The 21,552-nt window shown below is 42.7% G+C and overlaps 1 protein-coding gene across 1 annotated transcript in view; it reads left to right on the top strand.

Moving 5' to 3' along the window:
• HECW1 (HECT, C2 and WW domain containing E3 ubiquitin protein ligase 1) overlaps nucleotides 1-21,552 on the top strand; it is a 445,911-nt gene that overhangs the window by 214,538 nt on the left and 209,821 nt on the right. Inside the window, exon 3 of the mRNA XM_061165645.1 lies at nucleotides 5,260-5,367. Coding sequence (XP_061021628.1) covers nucleotides 5,260-5,367 — 108 coding nt within the window. The remainder of the gene's footprint in view (nucleotides 1-5,259; nucleotides 5,368-21,552) is intronic.

Genomic DNA, 21,552 nt, shown 5'->3' with positions numbered 1-21,552 from the left:
TTTCTGTAATAAATTGTGGAGCAGGAGGTATGATGCTTCATACTAGAAGAAATAAGTATCAACCAGCAAATGCAGTCTTTTTTTGAGAAACCTAATATACCTCTATATGTTTTGTACAAAATGAGTGATGAGAAAAATTTTAATAGTACTAGCCTAAGCTAATGTTTCAGAGGCTTCCCTGGTGGCTCAGATGGTAAAGCGTCTGCCTGCAATGTGGAGGACCCAGGTTTGATCCCTGGGTCGGGAAGATCCCCTGGAGAAGGAAATGGCAACCCACTCCAGTATTCTTGCCTGGAAAATTCCATGGACGGAGGACCCTGGTGGGCTACACAGTCTGTGGGGTTGCAAAGAGTCAGACATGACTGAGCAACTTCACTTTCACAAGCTAATGTTGCAGACTATTATTAATGGTTTTGCACATTAAGTATCATGGAGCTTTGCCATAAAGGGCTCTATTTTTAGCCCAGACTATAAATACAAATAGCTGCTTGTTAGATGCCTGACACTGTTCTTAGACCATTACCTCTGTTGTTAGTTCATTTATTCCTCACAGCAGACTTTGAGGTTGGAATTAATATTATCCCCCTTTTGTAGTGAGGAAGCAAAGACACAGAGGGATTAAATATAATGCCTAAGCTCAAGTAGCTAGTAATGGTCTAAATACTTGCCTCAAGGCAGCTGTAGATATCCCTGTAATCAAATAAACACTTCCACAAAGACTTGCACCCCGACGAAGGATGCAGAAAAAAGCACCTCGGTTGGTTGTAGGAAACCAAGGGGGCTGCCATTCCTCAGTCTGGTGGAGGGCATGGCTTGGCCTCCTCCATCCCAGTCCTCTTCTCTTCTCCAGTGCCTTCCTCTAGTGCAGACCCTGGTCCCTAAAAGTTACATTCCCCAGACTCCTGTGCAACCATTTTCCAGGTGCAAATTTGCTCCCTTCATTTAAATGCACCTGTGCATCTTTGGGAAGGCAGAAGTGAGCTGGTGGTTCCTCCTGATGTTAAGTCTGTGGCTGCCACAAGCATGGCTCTGAGAAATTAAGCTTTTCTGTCACAATGCCCTAGCATCTCCTCCCTCGCTTCCTGGGTGTCCGCAGGCAGCCATGTAGTAGTGGCAGTAACCTACTCAGCTTGCCACTGGCTGGTCACTCTTACTGCAGGTGGAGAGGCAGTTGCTGCGGCTGTGCCTCAATCTTTCTAATACCTAATTCTCTGCATTAAGTCCCTTACTGCATAAAATATCTGGTCTGATTCTGTTTTCCTGCATCTGATCCTGACAGTACACCTGGATTCCCAAGCAAAGACTAGTAACTTCTGACAGTTGGCAGTACATGCCTTGGGGAAGGGAGCTGACCACTCAGCACAGATGGTCTGGGCAAGGATACAGACTTTTCTTTCTCTTGTGTGATACTTGCTATGAAGTGTTACAGTTACTGTAAGGGAATGGGATGCTTGTCAGGATCAATTGGCAATCTCTTAATATGTGTTTAACCTGTACAATGGAATGTATCTTTGTCTCTTTAAAATGTGTGTTATTACCATTCTCTGCAGCCTTTTCTGATTTTCCCACCTACTCACCCCCATCCTTTTTTCATTTGTTCCCTTGTGGTTCGATATTTAGCCCATTCTTATACCCACAGCCTTCTAAAGAAATTGCCTGTGTTCTTGAAAAAAAAAATTCCTCAAATCTATTAGGAACTTCCTGAGAACATAGGCTCTGTCTTGTTCAGCAGTATATCCCAAGGGTGTAGCGTGGTAAGTGGAGGAAATACTCAATATATATTTACCTAGTACCTAAAGGAACACTCCCTTTCTAGGTGTTATTCTATGTGGATACCTGACCATAACAATTAAAGTGACTATTCTGGTGATCAGAGTGGATAAATTCAGGAAAATACCTCTCCTTGGAGAATTGCCATAATGAGGCAAATTCTATCCAGGTACCGAAGACCCAGGGAACTAGGGAAATATTATGCCTTTTTTATTTCTTTTGCAGAAATGAGGCAATTACTGTAAAAGACATATTATGCAATCATCTTAGTAACCCAAACAGGGCTGTGAGCATACACTGTGATTACAAAGACAGACAAATTTTGCAAACAAGTGATTTTCCAAGGGATACAAACAGTTCCTGCTATTAATGAGGCAGAGACAATGCTGCTCTGCCTGATTGTCTTTGCCAAGGAAGAGGCAGCTGAAAATGTGCAGTCGACTTAGCAGGTCACAAGCAAGTTTACTGGTGGGCTCATGTAATCCTCCCAAGCGAGACCCCAGTTATCACCTGCCCCCTTGTAGATGAGAACCCGCAGCTGTAGAAATGACACTATTGGTAAATGACACACAGGTCCTTGGAGCTGGGTCCCTTAGCCACAAGCTCTGCTCTCTTTTCACTTCATCCCTATTTCCCTATTCTGGCCAGATGCACAGAGTGAAGCTCAGTTGCCAAAATAGCTACCATGACCTAGCCCCTGTCTGCAGAATCCAAGTTCTGGGTCTGTTCTCGGAAACCCCTGAGTTCTGGTTGTTTCCCCAGCCACTGTGATGGATTTGCAGTCTCAAAACATGGATTTCTCACAGCTTCAGATCCATTTAGCTCCATTGATTTCTTTCTGGTAAAGTGGAAACTGCAAGGGCCCCATAAAAGATTAAGGTAAAATTCATATCACTGTTTTTGTGCTGAGAACATAATGTCTGGAACCAAGGAAGAAGCAGTTGGTTACGTCTTTATGGATCTGTCCTCTCCAAGGATGCTGCCTTGCTCTCTGGACACCAGCTTTAAGAAGGACATTGATGGGTTACAATATGACAAGCAGAGGAAGGGCAGGAGGGAAAAAGCACAGTCTCCCCCACCCCCAGCTCCTCTCAGTGCTTCCACGAGCAGACTCTGCCTGCTCCAGGCTTGGACACCACATGGAGACCTTACTCCATCCTCCATCTCTACCCTGGTGGCGCTTTCTCATCCCTCATCTGTCCCTCAACCTCCTGTTGCCCTCCCTTCCTGTAGCTTCTTGTCAGAGCACTCTGTTCTTTTCCTTCTCCCCCCCTGTTGCAAGTTGTAATAATGCATTTATTTCTTTACTCAGTATAAAATCTGTGTCTTCAATTGTTTGCAAATTTTAGTTCAGAAAGGTTTTGCTCAACACCATGGCCCCTGCACTTTCCCAGCATGGCAGATGGGTGGATCTCAATAAGTATCTGTTGAATGAACAGATGAATACATGACTGCATGAAGAATGGATGGATGGATGGATAGATGGATGGATAAATTCATGGATGGGTCCCAAGTATTGGATGATGATGGGTGTCCAGATTGGAGAAGAGATGATAAAAGATGGAGCCCATGGGAACTGGGCCCCAGATAATAAGTATGCTTAGATGTCTTCTTTATGCCTCATTCTCAGACCCAAATAGGGACCAGTTAATGAGCATTAGCAGAAAGATTTTTGCACTGAGATTCTACACATATAAGAACTATTCAAAAGGGAAATGAACTGCCAGAGAAGCAATGATTTCTCTGTTTCTGGGGCATTCAAGAACCAGCCAGATGTGACAAAGAATCTGCCTGCCAATGTCAGAGGGACAGGTTCGATCCTTGGGTCACAAATATCCCCTGGAGTAGGAAATGGCAACCCACTTGAGTATTTTCCACTGATGTGGAAAATTCTATGGATACAGGAGGCTGGTGGGCTATAGTCCATGTGGTCTCAAAGAATTGGACATGACTCAGCAACTGAGCATGAGCACTTGCCAGGAGTGCTGAGGAGTAGGAAGGAGATTTCTGGATTAAAAAGGGGTTGATCCAGATGGTACCTGAGAACACCTCTTACTCTCTGTTTCTGTAACTCCAGGTGCTTTTTCTGCTGTTGAGCTGGAGGTAGCATCAATATCTTTTGCTCTTTTATTTTTTCTTTTTTTTTTTTTTTTACATTTACTTTAATTAGTTGGAGGCTAATTACTTTACAGTATTGTAGTGGTTTTTGCCATACATTGACATGAATCAGCCATGGATTTACATGTGTTGCCCATCCTGAACTCCCCTCCCACCTCCCTCCCCATCCCATCCCTCTGGGTCATCCCAGTGCACCAGCCCCAAGCACTTGTCTCATGCATCCAACCTGGACTGGCGATCTGTTTCACACTTGATAGTATACATGTTTAGATGCTGTTCTCTCAGATCATCCCACCCTCGCCTTCTCCCATAGAGTCCAAAAGTCTGTTCTGTACATCTGTGTCTCTTTTTCTGTCTTGCATATAGGGTTATCATTACCATCTTTCTAAATTCCATATATATGTGTTAGTATACTATACTGGTGTTTATCTTTCTGGCTTACTTCACTCTGTATAATGGGCTCCAGTTTCATCCATCTCATTAGAATTGATTCAAATGTATTCTTTTTAATGGCTGAGTAATATTCCATTGTGTATATGTACCACAGCTTTCTTATCCATTCGTCTGCTGATGGGCATCTAGGTTGCTTCCATGTCCTGGCTATTATAAACAGTGCTGCGATGAACATTGGGGTACACATGTCTCTTTCAGATCTGGTTTCCTCGGTGTGTATGCCCAGGAGTGAGATTGCTGGGTCATATGGCAGTTCTATCTCCAGTTTTTTAAGGAATCTCCACAGTGTTCTCCATAGTGGCTGTACTAGTTTGCATTCCCACCAACAGTGTAAGAGGGTTCCCTTTTCTCCACACCCTCTCCAGCATTTATTGCTTGTAGACTTTTGGATAGTAGCCATTCTGACTGGCGTGTAATTTAAGATCTAAATGTAAGACCAGAAACTATAAAACTCCTAGAGGAGAACATAGGCAAAACACTCTCCAACATAAATCACAGCAAGATCCTCTATGACCCACCTCCCAAAATATTGGAAATAAAAGCAAAACGAAACAAATGGGACCTAATTAAACTTAAAAGCTTTTGTACAACAAAGGAAACTATAAGCAAGGTGAAAAGACAGCCTTCAGAATGGGAGAAAATAATAGCAAATGAAGAAACAGACAAAGGATTAATCTCAAAAATATACAAGAAACTCCTGCAGCTCAATGCCAGAAAAATAAATGACCTAATCAAAAAATGGGCCAAAGATCTAAACAGACATTTCTCCAAAGAAGACATACAGATAGCTAACAAACACATGAAAAGATGCTCAACATCACTCATTATCAAAGAAATGCAAATCTTTTATTTTTTTCTAAAAATTCTGTTAGCTAATATGTTTCTCTATTCTGCTTTCTCCCTTTCCTGGGAATATAGATGAGGTCTTGTCGGAAAACTTCCTGGACTATAAGAACCGTGGAGTGAATGGCTCTCATCGGGGCCAGATCATTTGGAAGATTGATGCCAGCTCCTACTTTGTGGAACGTGAGTACTTTCCCATTCCTGTTGCTAGGGCTGAAGCAGAATGCAGCTGCTTTTGTTCTTTGCTGTGATGCATTGCCTTCTCTTAGAAATATGTCATATAATAAATGTTCGACACCATCATTGACTGTACAGTCCTAGTCTACACTGGAAGTCTGGTGGAAGAGTCCTTTCTTATGACACACCCATTTTCTTCTTTTGAATTTTAACTAAATGAGAAGACATAATTTAAGGTCTAAATACAGTATCAGACATGAACACAACTTGCAATTTTTTATCTTTTTAGAGTCAAGGAAATAAGTGTTAAGGATACATGAAGTCTCAGGATACATGAAATCTCATAACTGTGTCTTCATTCTGCATGAACCAATATGAAAAGGGATTTGTGTGTAAATTAATTTAGTACTGGTACCATTCCTTTCAAAGCAATTCTCCAAGATTTCTGTGACAGAACATTTCCTACATGTTCAGTTCAAATAACAAACTATTCAACATAACTGTCTTCATCAGTTGTATAAAGATACACTTTAAATAAAATCATCTCTATAAAATATATAAAATATTATTATTATTGAGTGAAAGAGTATTCAAACTCGATGAAGTTGTAATGTCCTGGAATAAATGTTTGACTTGCCATGTCATATTCAAAATAACTAAATGTTGAGCACTTTAGAGAACTGACATTTTTTCAAGTACAAACTTGGAAAGATCTCACTTCCCAGTATACCTCCTGGACTGAAAATATCTCAGTCTTTTGGAAAATGGATGAATTTCCATTTTGCAAATATATCAAATGAATGAACAATATACTAGGAATGTAGTTTTCTGCACAAGTGTAACATAATTTGTCAAAAGGTAAAAATTTATCAAGACAAAGCTTAATTGAGTTTGCAAATAATTGGAATATTCACTCAGGCACACACATAAATCAAATAAATTAAAATGTAATAATAAATTATAGCTTTAGGAGTCAGTGCTTTAAGATTGTATAAAATATGCCATAAGAATTTGTATTTTTAATGTAAAGTAATTTGCATTTTCAAAATTGTTTTATAGAACAAGTGCCAAATTAAGGAACAGGAAGAGATTGGATGTACAAAATGTTCTAATATGGCTATCAAAGCATATGCAAATCAAAGATCTTCTTGCTATAATATAAAAATGTAGAATCCAGGCCATATAAAAATACGGACTCCCAAGCCATTATCCAGAAGGATAGAGATGTTTTTGTTACAAATCAAAAATAAGACTCTTTGAAGTCTCTAGGTAGTAATAAACACGTTAATCTCATTGGCAAATTATTGCTTCTTAAAATAAAAATAATTTTATAAACTTTGAAAATTGGCTAGATTTTAAATCTTGAAGTATAACAGAAGGGCATTTTACCTGGAAATTAGAATAATAACAAAGCTTTGTTTCGTCCATTTTTCTCTTTATTTTTTCCTTCTAGTGTTTACTTTTATGAGAGTGGAGGTATATCACTGATTACCTGGAATCTGTTTTAATAACACATGTCTTTTGGAGTTATGATTCAGTTTAGAGTTAGGTAATAGCTATTACATAGGGCTTCCCTGGTGGCTCAGTGGTAAAGAATCCGCCTGCAATGAAGAAGACTCGGGTTTGACCCCTAGGTCAGGACGATCCCCTGGAGGAGGAGAGTGCAACCCACGCCGGTGTTTTCGCCTGGGAGACCCCATGGACAGAGGAGTCTGGTGGGCTGCGGTTCTTGGGTCGCTAAAGGATCAGACATGACTGAGCAACTAAACAACAACATTAATTTATGTGGTTTTTTTGAAGGCCTGATTAAGTCAGATTTTTAAAGTACTAACAAATTAGAAACATTCAAAACAAATATTTTCTGGACTCTCCAAGGAGTTAAATGCATGATAAAATATGAAAGAAAATAACTCCTGACTTCTTCCCTATTCTGTGACATAATTTATTCCTAGAGGGCACCTAGCTGTGTGACTATGATAATAATTGTTGTAATATGAGAACAAAAAAGATGCAAATTTTAGCACTGACAAAAGAAAGAATTAGTGAAATTTTAGCTTTACCTATCCTGTGGCTCAGATCATGAACTCCTTATTGCAAAATTCAGACTTAAGTTGAAGAGTTTAGGTAAGAACTAAATCAAATCTCTTACAATTATACAGTGAAAGTGACAAATAGATTCAAGGGATTAGATCTGATTGACAGAGTGCCTGAAGAACTATGGACAGAGGTTCATAACATTGTACAGGAGGCAGTGATCAGAACCATCCCCAAGAAGAAGGAATGCAATAAGGCAAAATGGTTGTCTGAGGAGGCCTTACAAATAGCTAAGAAAAGAAGGGAAGCAAAAGGCAAAGGAGAAAAGGAAAGACGCACCCATCTGAATGCAGAATTCCAAAGAATAGCAAGGAGAGATAAGAAAGCCTTCCTCACTGATCAGTGCAAAGAAATAGAGGAAAACAATGGAATGGGAAAGACTAGAGATCTCTTCAAGAAAATTAGAGATATCAAGGGAACATTTAATGCAAAGATGGGCTCAATAAAGGAGAGAAACAGTATGGACATAACACAAGCAGAAGATATTAAGAAGAGGTGGCAAGAATACACAGAAGAACTATACAAAAGTTATACTATATATCATGACCCTGTATATACTATATATAATGAGCTATATGAGTATAATGAGTATAGCTATACTATATATAATGAGCCAAGGCGAGCGGTGGCTGCGCGGCACTGGAGCAGCTGAGAAGAGATACCCCAGGTCCAAGGTCAGGAGCGGCGGCCATGCTTTGCTGGAGCAGCCATGAAGAGAGAACCCGCGTCCAAGGTCAGGAATGGCGGCTGCACTTTACTGGATCGGCCCTGTGGAGATAGCCCACGTCCAAAGTCAGAGAAACCCCAGTAAGACGGTAGGCGCTGGAGCGGCTGTGAGGAGATACCCCACGTCCAAGAGCAAAGGAGAAGCCCCAGCAAGATGGTAGGAGGGGCAAATTCACATTTAGAATCAAACCCTGTTCCTGCCAGAGACGCTCAGAGGGCTCAAACAAACCTTGTGCGCAGCAGGACCCAGGGACCCCACAGAGACTGAGACAGATCTGTGTTTGAGAGTCTCCTGTGGAGGTACCGGTCGGCGGTGGTCTGCCGCAGGGACGGGCTCTGGGTGCAGCAGACTTGGCTATGGCATAAGCCCTCTTGGAGGAGGGCGCCATTAACCCGACCATAGCGCTGCCAGAACTTACACAGCCCTGGGAAATAGGCTCTGGGAGGGCACAGCAGAACCCCGTGCACCAGGACCCAGGAGAAAGGAGCAGGGACCCCACAAGAGACTGTCCCGGACTTGCCTGTGGGTGTCCGGGAGTCTCGGGTGGAGGCATGGGTCGGTGGTGGCCTGCTGCAGAGTTGGGGGCACTGAGTGTAGCAGTTCATGCCTGGGATCTTTTGAGGGAGGTCACCATTATCTTCATTGCCTCCATCATAGTTTGGCCCCAGGCAAATAGCAGGGAGGGAACACAGCACCACCCATCAACAGAAAATTGTATGAAAGATTTACTGAGCATGGCCCTGCCCATCAGAACAAGATCCAGTTTCCCCCTCAGCCAGTCTGTCCCATTAGGAAGCTTCCATAAGCCTCTTATCCTTCTCCATCAGAGGGCAGACAGTCTGACAACCACAATCACAGAAAACTAACCCATCTAATCACATGAACCACAGCCTTGTCTAACTCAATATAATGACCTAGATAACCACAATGATGTGATCACTCACCTAGAGCCAGACATCCTGGAGTGCAAAGTCAAGTGGGTCTCAGGAAGCGTCACTGTGAACAAAGCTAGTGGAGGTGATGGAATTCCAACTGAGCTATTTCAAATCCTAAAAGACGATGCTGTGAAAGTGATGCACTCAATATGCCAGCAAATTTGGAAAACTCAGCAGTGACCATGGAGCTGGAAAAGGTCAGTTTTAATTCCAGTCTCAAAGAAAGGCAAGGCCAAAGAATGTTCAAACTACCACACGATTGCACTCATCTCACACGCTAACAAAGTAATGTTCAAAATTCTTCAAGCCAGGCTTCAACAGTACATGACTCGAGAACTTCCAAATGTTCAAGCTGGATTTAGAAAAGGCAGAGGAACCAGAGTTCAAACTGCCAGCATCAATTGGATCATAGAAAAAAGCAAGAGAATTCCAGGAAAATGTCTACTTCTTCTTTATTGATTATGCTAAAGCCTTTGACTGTGTGGATCACAACAAACTGTGGAAAATTCTTAAAGAGACAGGAATACCAGACCACCTTACCTGCTTCCTGAGAAACCTGTATGCAGGTCAAGAAGCAACAGTTAGAACTGGACATGGAACAACGGACTGGTTCCAAATTGGGAAAAGAGTATGATGAGGTTGTATATTATCACCCTGCTTATTCAACTTATACACAGAGTACATCATGCAAATGCCAGGCTGGGTGAAGCACAAGCTGGAATCAAGATTGCTGGGAGAAATATCAATAACTTCAGATATGCAGATGACACCACTCTTATGGCAGAAAGCAAAGAGGACTAATCAGCTTCTTGATGAAAGTGAAAGAAGAGAGTGAAAAACATTCAAAAAACTAAGATCATGGCATCCAGTCCCATCACTTCATGGCAAATAGATGGGGAAACAATGGAAACAGTGACAGACTTTAATTTTTTGAACTTTTTTTTTTTTTTTTTTTTTTGAACAAAATCACTCCAGATGGTGACTGCAGCCATGAAATTAAAAGATGCTTACTCCTTGGAAGAAAAGCTATGACCAACCTAGATAGCATATTAAAAAGCAGAGACATTACTTTGCCAACAAAGGTCCATCTAGTTAAAGCTGTAGTTTTTCTTTTAGTCATGTATGGGTGTGAGAGTTGGACCATAAAGAAGGCTGAGCACCAAAGGTTTGATGCTTTGAACCGTGGTGTTGGGGAAGGCTCTTGACAGTCCCTTGGACTGCCAAGAGATTAAACCAGTCAATCCTAAAGGAAATCAACCCTGAATATTCATTGGAAGGACTGAAGCTGAAGCTGAAACTCCAGTACTTTGGCCACCTGATGTGAAGTGCCGACTCATTAGAAAAGACCTGATGCTGGGAAAGATTGAAGGCAGGAGGAGAAGGGAACAACAGAGGATGAGATGGTTGGATGGTATCACCGACTCAATGGATATGAGTTTGAACAAGCTCCAGGAGATGGTGAAGGACAGGGAAGCATGGTGTGCTATAGACCATAGGGTCTCAAAGAGTCTGACACAACTGAGCAACTGAACAACAAAAACTATCCTGACAAAATCTTACAATGTTGTATTATTATAGTAACTCAAATGTTATTTTAAATTATGTTTTAGTTATTTCGCCCTGTTGAGTACTTGGGATCTTGGTTGCATCATGCAGGATCTTTCATTAAGGCCCATAGTCTCTAGTTGTAGCATACAGGCTCAGGAGTGCGCAGGCTTCAGTAGCTGCAGCATACATGCTTAGTTGCTCCACAGCATATGGGAACTTAGTTCTAGACCAGGGATGGAACCTGCATCCTCTTCATTGCAAAGAGGACCACTGGGGAAGTCCTCAAATGTTATTTTTTAATGTGTGCAATCTGGCTCAGCAGCCCAGTCCCAAGCCCTCAGGAGGAGCTCCCACAGTCCTTGTTGACCATTGTGCTCCCAAAACAAATGTATGGTTACCAGGGGAGTAAGCAGGATGAGGGATAAATTGGGAGATTGGGACTGACTCACTCACGTGTCTGACTCTTTGTGACCCCATGGACTATATACAGTCCATGGAATTCTCCTGACCAGAATACTGGAGTGGGTAGCCTTTTCCTTCTCCAGATCTTCCCAACCCAGGGATCAAACCCAGGTCTCCCGCATTGCCAGATTCTTTGCCAGCTGAGCCACAAGTGAAGCCCAACATACACACACTACTATATATAAAATAGACAACTAATAGGAATCTATTGTGTAGTACAGGGAACTCATCTCAATACTCTATAATGACGTATATGGGAAAAGAATCTTAAAAAGAGTGGACATATGTATATGTATAATTGATTCACCTTCCTGTGCAGCAGAAACTAACACAACATTGGTAAACAACTATATTCCAATAAAAATTAATTAAAAAAAAAAAAAAGAAGTCCCTCAGAAATCCTTCTTGCCTTGCCAGGAGAGGGTGATTTTACAGGGAAGGTATCTTTGTTTTGGTCTCTGGCCCAGACCAGTTATATAGTAGCTCCCTGTTCATTGTCGCTTCCCTTGGGTGGCAGGAAGAACAGCATGGGAGGCCTGGAAGGACCGCTGACTATGGCCAAAAGAATTTTTCCCAAAGGGACTTCCTTTCTCCAGCCATCTTTGGGTCAAGTCACATGATCATGGTCATGATCGCTGCCTTCTCACAGCTGTCCAGGCCTAAACTAGAAATCTGCAGTCATTTTTGACTGCTCTGTTTTGCCGCAGTTTCCCGTTCCCCCTCAGTACCACCAATCACCAGGTCCTGCCTTGCCTCACGCTCACACCTTCACATTCAGCCTTCTCTGTCTCTGCACCCGCTTTCAGATTCACGTCCTGACTGCTGCTTGCTCTGATTTCATCACTCTGCATTTGTCAGAAGAGTGAACATCAAAACCCCTTTTCAGAACATCATTTCCAAATCCTCTTTCATAATTTCCTCCTCCCAAATTAAACAAAAAACAACAACACAGTGTTCCTTGATTACACATAATAGAAATCTAAACACCTAGTCCTGCTCTGAAGTTTTTGGGTTTTTTTCAATTTTTTTGTATTTGAGTAGAGTTGATTAACAAAGTTTTTAACAACACCCATTAAGCATGGTGAGATGAAATTTACACAGGTCAGGGATGGAGTTTGCCTCCTCTCTCCACCCTTCAGCAGGTGGCTTCAAGTGAGAGGCTTGTGGGCTCAATGGCCCTTATACTCTGAGATTTTGATCCTTCTCCTGTAAAATGAAGTTAATGCACAGTCTCCACAATGAGCCCATGAAGACTGAGAAAGCACACCTGAGGGGGCCAGGCACATGTTTAGTATAGCCAGGTAGGCAGTCTAGTAGTAAGGAAGCTTTGAATGAGAGGTTGTGATGCTTTTCTGTTTTGGGAATGGACATAGTGGTCCTTGTTGACAACTGTGAATTGAGTGGCTTATTTTGAGGGTTTCCTCTGGGGAAATCCTTTGCAGCCAGAGTTGGGGACTGAAGGACACCAAAGGAAAAGCAGGGCTCCAGGAGAACCAGCTGACTCCCCCTTGTTAGCATTTCTGGCCAGTGCCAGCGATACAGAAGAGCCAGAACAAGCCCTGCTGGAGCCAGAAGTTTCCCTAGATCTGCCCAGTTTAGCCACAGGGATCCTGCCAGGTCAACAATCCAGATGGTTCAGATGACATGTTGTTATAGCTTTTTATTTGAATCCGGATGTGTTTCCACCAAGACTGCTCTGTTTTTTAGAACTGATATGGCTAAGAACTCCACTATGGGCTGCCATTTTCAGTCACTGTTTTCTTCTTTCCAAGGAGCTGTCTCCTTTCATATTGCAATAAATATTTGAATCATAGGCTCTAAGAAAGTCTACTTCTTTGTAGGCAGAACTAGAAGACACATCTACCTTTCTTTCTCCCTATCTATATAACCTTGTGGTGATCATGCTGCTTCACAGGTGTTCTTTAGAAGCAGTGTGGCTCCATAAATATTTGCATGATACTGGGCATTTGATTATTATGCCACCTTATTTTGGGGCTTCCCAGGTGGCACAGTGGTTAAAAAATCTGCTGCCAATGCAGGAGATGCAGGTTCCATCTCTGGGTCAGGAAGATCCCCTGGAGTAGGAAATGGCAACCCACTCCAGTGTTCTTCCCTAGAAGATTCCATGGACAGAGGAGCATGGCAGGCTACAGTCCATGGGGTCACAAAGAGTCAAACATGACTGAGCATGCATGCACTAGATTTTTATTACATAATTCCATGGAATTATACCCCCATTATAGTTATTATATCATAACTACCCCCATCGCTCATCCAGGTTCACACTATCCTAAAGGGAAACCATGCTCAAAATTGCACCCTACACAATCATAAAGTAATTTCAATATAGGTTATGACCTTACTTGTATTTCTTAAATCTTGAGAAAAGAATATGCAGTTCACAGCAACACTCCTAAAATGCATTTCCTCTTTCACCTGTGTCCTTTAACCACACAATTCCGCTGGTGTTCCCTCCCCCACTGAACTTTGTAAGCTTGGCTCAAACTCATGCTGATTTTCTTCCCTTCTTTGTTTCCTGCATGTTTTGCTTTAAAAAGCTAAATGAAGTCATCTTACTAGAGAGAAGCCTCTGGAGTGGTAGAAAAAGGAGCCCAGGCCACCAAAAACACACTCACTCACTCTTTAGGAGATCAGAGTGAAATGGTTGGAAATATTCATACACTAATAATGTCTGGGCTGCTAGAGGCCAACCTAAAGGTGCAGCAGTTCAGACTGAAAGGGGCCAACGAGGCAATGGAGTATGGCAGTGCGGGCGCAGGGATCCATATGGGAAGATGGGACATAGGAGTGAGGGGACACACATAACAGGCCTATCCTTAGCCCACCCAAGGTGAGAAGCCAGACTGTATGCAGTCATCTCTTACCACATCCAAATAGTCCATTACACCCACAGGCATCAAAATTCATCTTCCGTCCATAGATTAAATATCAGACCATTAAATAGTGACTAAATATTGTTACAGGAAACAGCTAAGAAAGATACAATCAAATCATTCAGTTCAGATTTGCAGCGACACAGATGGTTCTGACTTCTAACTGGTTATGTGTCAGACTCTCCCAATGAGATGAAAGCCCTTAAATAAATGACCAGGGCCCTAGAAAACCACAATGAGACTTTTCTAGATTAACTTGAGTTGCCGTTTCAGTAAGAGCACGTACAGCCTCACCCACCTCTCTTGACTCCTACAGTGCTGGAGGCGTGCTGTGGGCTGGACTGGTATCTAGGGACTCTGATCTATAGGTGAAGGCTCAGTCCCTGCCCTCCAAGGTTTTTACTTTCCAGGAGTGGGGACAAAAACGTACTTCTTACTGTGTCCTATATCAGTGAAGGAGACCACCCAACCTGGCTTTGGGGCCCAGGGTTAATCACCACCCACAGGTAAAAGAAGCCAGTGGGTGGACTTGGCCAGTGGAAAGGAAGGACTGGCTTTGGCGGCCAAGTGGTAGAGAGCTCATTCTAGCGCCTGCAAAGGCATGAAGGCATGGGAGGTGAAAGTTGAAGGTGAAGCTCTGAGAAAGAGGAGAAGGAGGAGGAAGGAGTCGAAGGTGGAGCTGGAGGAAGAGAGATCATCAAGTCAGGAGGATTAAGTATGACCACAAATTCTTTGACATTCCTTTCATCAAGAGGCTAGGTCCATGTCCCCTTCCCTTGGGCCTAGGAGGCTCTATGACTCTGTTCTGGCTTCTATGTTGAAATGATGCTATGACCATTGGGGTGCATGTGTCTGTTGAATTACTGTCTATTTTTTTCAATTCTTCTGCTCATTTTTTAAAATTTTTATTTATTTTTAATTGAAGGATAATTGCTTTACAATATTGTGTGAGCTTCTGCCATACATCAACATGTATTGGCCAATGGTATACATATGTTCCCTCCCTCTCTTCTGCTCATTTTTAAAACAAGTTGCTTGGGGTTTTTTTGATGTCAAGATGTATGAACTGTTTATATGTGTTAGACGTTACCTTTTTCAGTCATATTATTTGCAAATATTTTCCCCTGTTTGTTTTGTCAATGGTTTCCTTTGCTGTGCAACCTAATTAAGTTTAATTAGGTCCCATTTGTTTATTTTTGCTTGTGTTTCCATTATCCTAGGAGATGAATCAAAAAAAATATTGCTGTGATTTTCGTTGGTGTTCTGCCTGTTTTCCTTTAGGGGGGTTTTATAGTATCTGATCTTCCATTTAGGTCTTTAATCCATTTTGAGTTTAGTTTTATATATGATGTTAGAGAATGTCCTAATTTTATTCTTTGACATGCAGTTATCCAGTTATCCCAGCAACACTTACTGAAGAGACTGCCTTTCTCTACTGTATGTTCTCACCACCTTTGTCATAGATTAACTGACCATGGGAGCATGGGTTTATTTCTCGGGTTTCTATCCTATTCCATTGATCTATAAGTCTGTTTTTGTGCCAGTACCATACTGTTTTGATTATTGTAACCTTGTGGTATAGTCTGAATATAGCCTTTTATTTTATGCTGCTAAGAGTACCATGAGGTGAGTGCTATCACCATTGCATTTGAGGACAAAACTTAGTCTGAGACATAGTAGCTGATGTGGCAAGTGGTGGAGCTGGGATTTGAACCAGCCTTATCTGCTGTGCTCATCAGCCCCAGGGGAGGATCTATGGGGATACTGGAGATGCAGGACACAGAAGGGATGCTTGATGAACTGAGGTCCATGAGGAGTTGGAAGGAAGAGGATGCAGAGAACTGTTAAGGAGTCCAGACTTCCCTAGAAGCCCTTGACCTACTATGGACTTCGGATCAGAAGTGTGGGTGGGCAGGCTGGGAACCTAAGAGAGAGAAGGAAAAAATGTTCTGTGTTGACTATTCTATAGTGACTCCCATTCTACAGTGACTCTTTTCTGAATCAGAAGGGAAAGGAGAAGAAACAGGAAGAACTCATGATTTTTAACTATACAGACATGGTAGAGTCAAATTAGAACTCTACAAAACAGATTCTTTTTGTCCCTCTCAAAGCCACTCTATACACAGAATGCATCTCTTTAAATCACAGACACAAGGATCTAGAAACAACCAGGGCTGCAGAGGCCCCTCCACATCTCTGCCTCCAGAGAGGGTTTCAGTAAAATAAGGAGAGCATAGTAGAGTGAAGTAGGTCAGAAAGAGAAAAATGAATATTGTATGTTAATGCGTATATGTGCAATCTAGAAAAATGGTACAATTGAACCTATATTGTGCACAAAGCAGAAGCAGACACGGATGTAGAGAACAAACATATGGACCTCAAGGAGGCGGAAAAGGGGTGGGATGAATTGGGAGATTGGGATTGACATATATACACTATTGACACTATGTATAACATAGATAACTAATGAGAACCTAGTGTATAGCACAGGGAACTCTACTCAATTCTCCGTGGTGATCTAAAGGGAAAGGCAGTCTATAACAGAGTGGCTCTGTGTATATGTATGACGGATTCACCTTGCTGTCCAACATATACTAATACAACACTGTAAGGCAACTATACTCTAATAAAAATGTTTAAAATCTCTTTGAGACAGGAACAGTAGCTTTCTCATAAAGGCCTGTGGCAGACCAGGGCAGACAGAGGCCAAATTGGCAGGAGAGTATGTGGGGCAGACAGGGAAACTGACCTAACTAAGACTCTGTGTCTGGACCTGCAGCCAGGTGTCTGAAGGACATGGCAAGCTCATTACCATAATGTCCAATTAGACACAGCAGATGGGCACAGGGTGACTCCAGCCATCCCAGAAAGGTGCCTGTACTTGTCCCTGGGGAATCTGTGCATGGCTCACAAGATCTCATCTCTGGGCTGTCATTTGGATTAAGGCTGTTGTCCTGAATAGAGGAATAAGAACAATAACAGCAGCAGCTAAATATCTCTGAGCTTTCCCAATGTGCACGGCACCATGCTGAGTGCCTCAGACATCTTGTTCCATTTATTCTTCATGAAAATCCTAGGTGGCAGATGTTATTTTTCCCTTTTCTGATAAGGAGTCTGAGGTATAAGAATATAAAGCACTTGATCCAAGAGTCACAAGTAACAAACAAGTAGTGGGGCCAAGACTTGAACCCAGATAGTCTGACCTCCAAACCTGCTCTTTAGCCACCATGATGTCCTGATAAGACTAAAGTTGGCCAGAAGGGCTCCCACCACTCAAGTGGAGGTTCAATGTAGAGTTCCAGTCCTTTGGAGGGTTGGATGTTAGGTAATACACTAGATAGAACTCTGAAGTTGAAGTCCATGCTGGGGCTTTACCTCCCAGAGTGATTGGTGGGTAAATTGTTTGGGCATCACAGTGGGAACCAAGGTATCACTGGACTGAGCAAATCCTTGACTAGAGGAAGGAAATTTTAGATGATTAATGTATGGCTTTCCTCCTCTCCAGATGATTCCAAGTGGGGAGCTCCATAGACGCCACCATAAAAGCTATAAAGTCAAACTAGAAGACAGAGCCTATCCAAGATTTCAACCACTTCCTCCCACATAAATTCAGAATCTCCTCCATTTCAATGTACTTGTTATGTATGTATGAATCCAATTTGTGTACTCATTTTTAAAAATATTACTTATTCCCTGTAGAAACATGAGAAAAATATCAAATGTCATCCATAATTTTGGCAAAGATAACATTTTTAAAGGTTTGTTTTTGTTGTTACTGCTGGTAGCATCTCCATTTGGAGGGGCTTAGTAAAAAGTTTTTTGTTTTTTTATTGGAATATAATTGCTTTACAATGTTCTGTTAGTTTCTGCTGTATGATGAAGTAAATCAGCTATACGTATACATATATCTCCTTCCTCTTGAACCTCCCTCCCTCCCACACCCATCTCACCCATCTAGGTCTTCACAGAGTATGGAGTTGAGCTCCCTGAGCTTGTATAGCAGGTCTCCTCTAGCTATCTATTTTACACTTGGTAGTGTATGTATAGGGCGTCCCTGGAGGAGGCTCAGTGGTAAAGAATGTGCCTGCTAAGTAGGAGATGGGGTTCGATCCCTGGGTCGGGAAAATCCCCTGGAGGAGGAAACGGCTACCCACTCCAGTATTCTTGCCTGGAGAATCCCATGGACAGAGGAACCTGGTGGGCTATAGCCTTTGGGGTCGCAAAAGAGTTGGACACAACTTAGCGACTAAACAGCAGCAGGGGCAGCAGTGTGTGATAATCCTAACCTCCCAATCTGTCCTACTCCCCCCTCCCCACACCCCGTGCCTGCATCTCCATTCTCTCTGTCTTTGTCTCTATTCCTGCCCTGCAAATTGGTCATCTGTTCCATTTTTCTAGACTCCACATACATGCATTAATACACAATATTTGTTCAGTTAATGAATGAATGAATTAAGCTAGTGCTCAAAATGCCTGTGCAAGAAGCAGAAGACTTGTGCTCAAAGGAGACAGCCATCATGTCTCATCTTTCCTACCTCGGGCCCCTGAGCTGTCACTATAGAGACAAGGAAACAGAAATGGAGGGTGGAAGCCAGGTGGCCCCTGGTCAGACACACGGCAGGAAGATACCACAAAGAGAAGAGTTGACTGACCTACCCAGCTTCTTGGAATAAGGAGGCGGCAGAGAGGCACCACCTTTCAAAGCAGACAACTCTGCTCTCTAGTGAACATAGCCTGGTTCACACTAGAAATCTGACTAAACACTACAGCACCTCCTCCCTTGTTTGAGGGTAGGGAAGTGGATGCTAGAAGAACAGTGGGAAGGGGGATTTCCCCCTTTTCTACTTCATTCTGAGCTTATACCTCTCTCTCTTGACCCCCTGAGCCTTTCAGCCAAGTCTTTGGTCATGCAAAGCTGTAGGGTTCTTTGTGAGGATGGAGACCCACAGAGGGCAGAGACATCCTTCCCACATGCCATGTGTGCCTTCCAAGACACTTATCACTGCCACCGTGTACCAGCCTGGGGCCAGTTCAGAGGTCACCCTCAGGACTTCTCTGACATTAGCCAAGACAGGTCAGTCTTGGCTGACAGTCAACTCTAAGGCCATTTTCAAATAATGCCAGCTATACTGTCCATACCAGCTTTGGACAGCTAGGAAAGAATTCAGAATCCAGATAATATGTTAAAAGTACAGACTCCCTCACAAAATCTCATGCATCACAATTGCCCCAGCTCCAGAGTTGATATAGTACTCAAGAACACTGCAAAACCCACCAAATCTGGAAGATGCAAGCAATGCCTCAATCCATGGCGGCAGCTGCTAGCCTAAGCCCTGTTTCCCTCTTTCCAAGCAAACCCAGAATCTGCAGCATCTGGCCCATTGCTAGTGACAGCTGTTACCTGAGGGAAGAGGGCAGACAAAAAGGAAAAAGGAGCTAATTGTCTTTAACCTTTGCCAGAATGAATGTCAGTCTCTCCCGGGTTGCTCAAGGCCAACGAGCCTAAAATCCAAACCAGAGAACTCGTACTATAAGCAGAGAATTTTATCTTATGCGTCCCACCTCCTTGGGGAAAAGGACAGCACCCTCACCCTCTACCAGAGAAGGACATACAGGAAACACTCCTAGTTTTATATAAAATCTATCCATTTTAGCCCATAGACTTAAAGCGTTTTCATGGGACTCCTATTCCTTATATTTAAAATCTGTCAGTCTTTTTTTCTCTCTCTACATGAATAGTTAGCCCTGATGAAAAGAGACTTACTTTACACTATGAGTTTTCTGTAACAAAGAACACAAATTTCTAGTGAAAGCTAAGCCTTTAAGGTCTGACTCAGCCTTTAACAAAGGAAAAGATGAATAGTAAAGGACAGAATAAATATGAAACACTTTTCAGAGGGGCAAGAATAGACTATGTAAAACCTAAAAACAAAAACAAACAATAATAGAAGGGAAAAACAATAAAAGAAAGAGTATAGGAACATAGGAAAAAATAATAGTAAAAATAATCTACAATTAGACTTAACCCTTTTTAACAGCATAATCACTGTCAGTTTCCAAATTGGAGAAAAATATAGGCAAACTCAGTGTAAAAAACGCATTAAAACATCAAGACCAGTTAAATGGAAGTTCTGGGTATTTGACACAGTGACCTTACAATGCTGCTGCTGCTGCTAAGTCACTTCAGTCATGTCCGACTCTGTGCGACCCCATAGATGGCAGCCCACCAGGCTCCACCGTCCCTGGGATTCTCCAGGCAAGAACACTGTAGTGGGTTGCCATTTCCTTCTCCGACGCATGAAAGTGAAAAGTGAAAGTGAAGTCGCTCAATCATGTCCGACCTTACAATAGTACAAAGCAAATTCTTACAAGATTTGGACCCTTGAAAGAAGACCCAACCCGTCCTCCAGCATGGAAATGGAGAAGATTTCCTTCTTCATCTTCCAGCTCCAGCCAAGCTCTTGGCTGGGCCTCAGGTAAGGTTTCCAGCCAGGTGCCCCTGCATTGCCCTCTGTTGGCAGGTCCCCAGAGGCCATGTGAAGGGTAACAAGAAGAACATCCTTAGAGTGCCGCTGATGTCGGCTGAGACTGGACAACAGGGAACCTGGAACTCAGCAAAGGGGTCAGGAAAGGTACCCTAAGACCCTTCATTAGAAGCATAGGTTAATGCAAAGCTTCCAGGATAGTCCAAGCTGTCAGTGGGCACGAAGCTATACTGAGGGCATGATGGAAAGAGTTTCATAATGCCTGGTTCCTGCACCTAAAGGAAGTGTAGAAGTGAGTGAGTGGTAGAGTAAGTACCATACAAACAAGAGCCTGAATCTGATGTGTGGAGGGTCTTCTATCACCTCTCCCACCTCCACACACTGCTCCAGGACAGTTGTTGGTCATCTGGTATAGACTCATCTCTGAACCTACCCAGAAAGAGATGCTGAAATTTCCAGTTCAGGCAAGTCAAATGGATGCTAGACAAGTAGAGAGGGAGCCTCTGCCAGCTGAACAAAGACAGCACTGTTTACCTGCCTTGATAGTCCCCTGGTTTTACAGGATACATCTATGCCTCATCCATCACTTGCTTCTCTGACAGCCCTGACACTAACCTGCCCTGACAGAGCATCTCATGTCTGCTGACTCTTCCCAGCTGACCTCCACAAATTGGCCGAATAGTCAAGATCAGTGTCTCTACTCAGAAATGGATTTTTTTCCCAAGAGAAAACAATCCCAGTAGACTCCAAAGCTGCCAATTTCTTTTCCCATGAAACCCACACCAATGGAGTGCAGTGTCCCTTTTTCAGGAAAGGAACTTGCTTACTGTGAAGGCTGCTTTTTTGGTATCAGGGATCCCTTAGAGGGACCCAGCATCCAGGTACTGTATCCCAGGTGAGAATCGTTGACCTGAAACAGACTGCCAGATATTGCTGCACCTAAGTTCTTTTATTCAGGATTAGCAGAGAATTACAACCATGGTTCAGGGTCTGCAGTCACGATGAGCCACTCGCAAGTCCTCTCACAGAAAGGGAAGGAGACCACT

The sequence above is a fragment of the Dama dama genome, chromosome 18 (assembly GCF_033118175.1).
Source record: "Dama dama isolate Ldn47 chromosome 18, ASM3311817v1, whole genome shotgun sequence".
In the NCBI taxonomy this organism is placed as follows: Eukaryota; Metazoa; Chordata; class Mammalia; order Artiodactyla; family Cervidae; genus Dama; species Dama dama.
The sequence above is the reverse complement of the archived record's forward strand: the minus strand, read 5'-3'. Positions and strand labels throughout refer to the sequence as shown.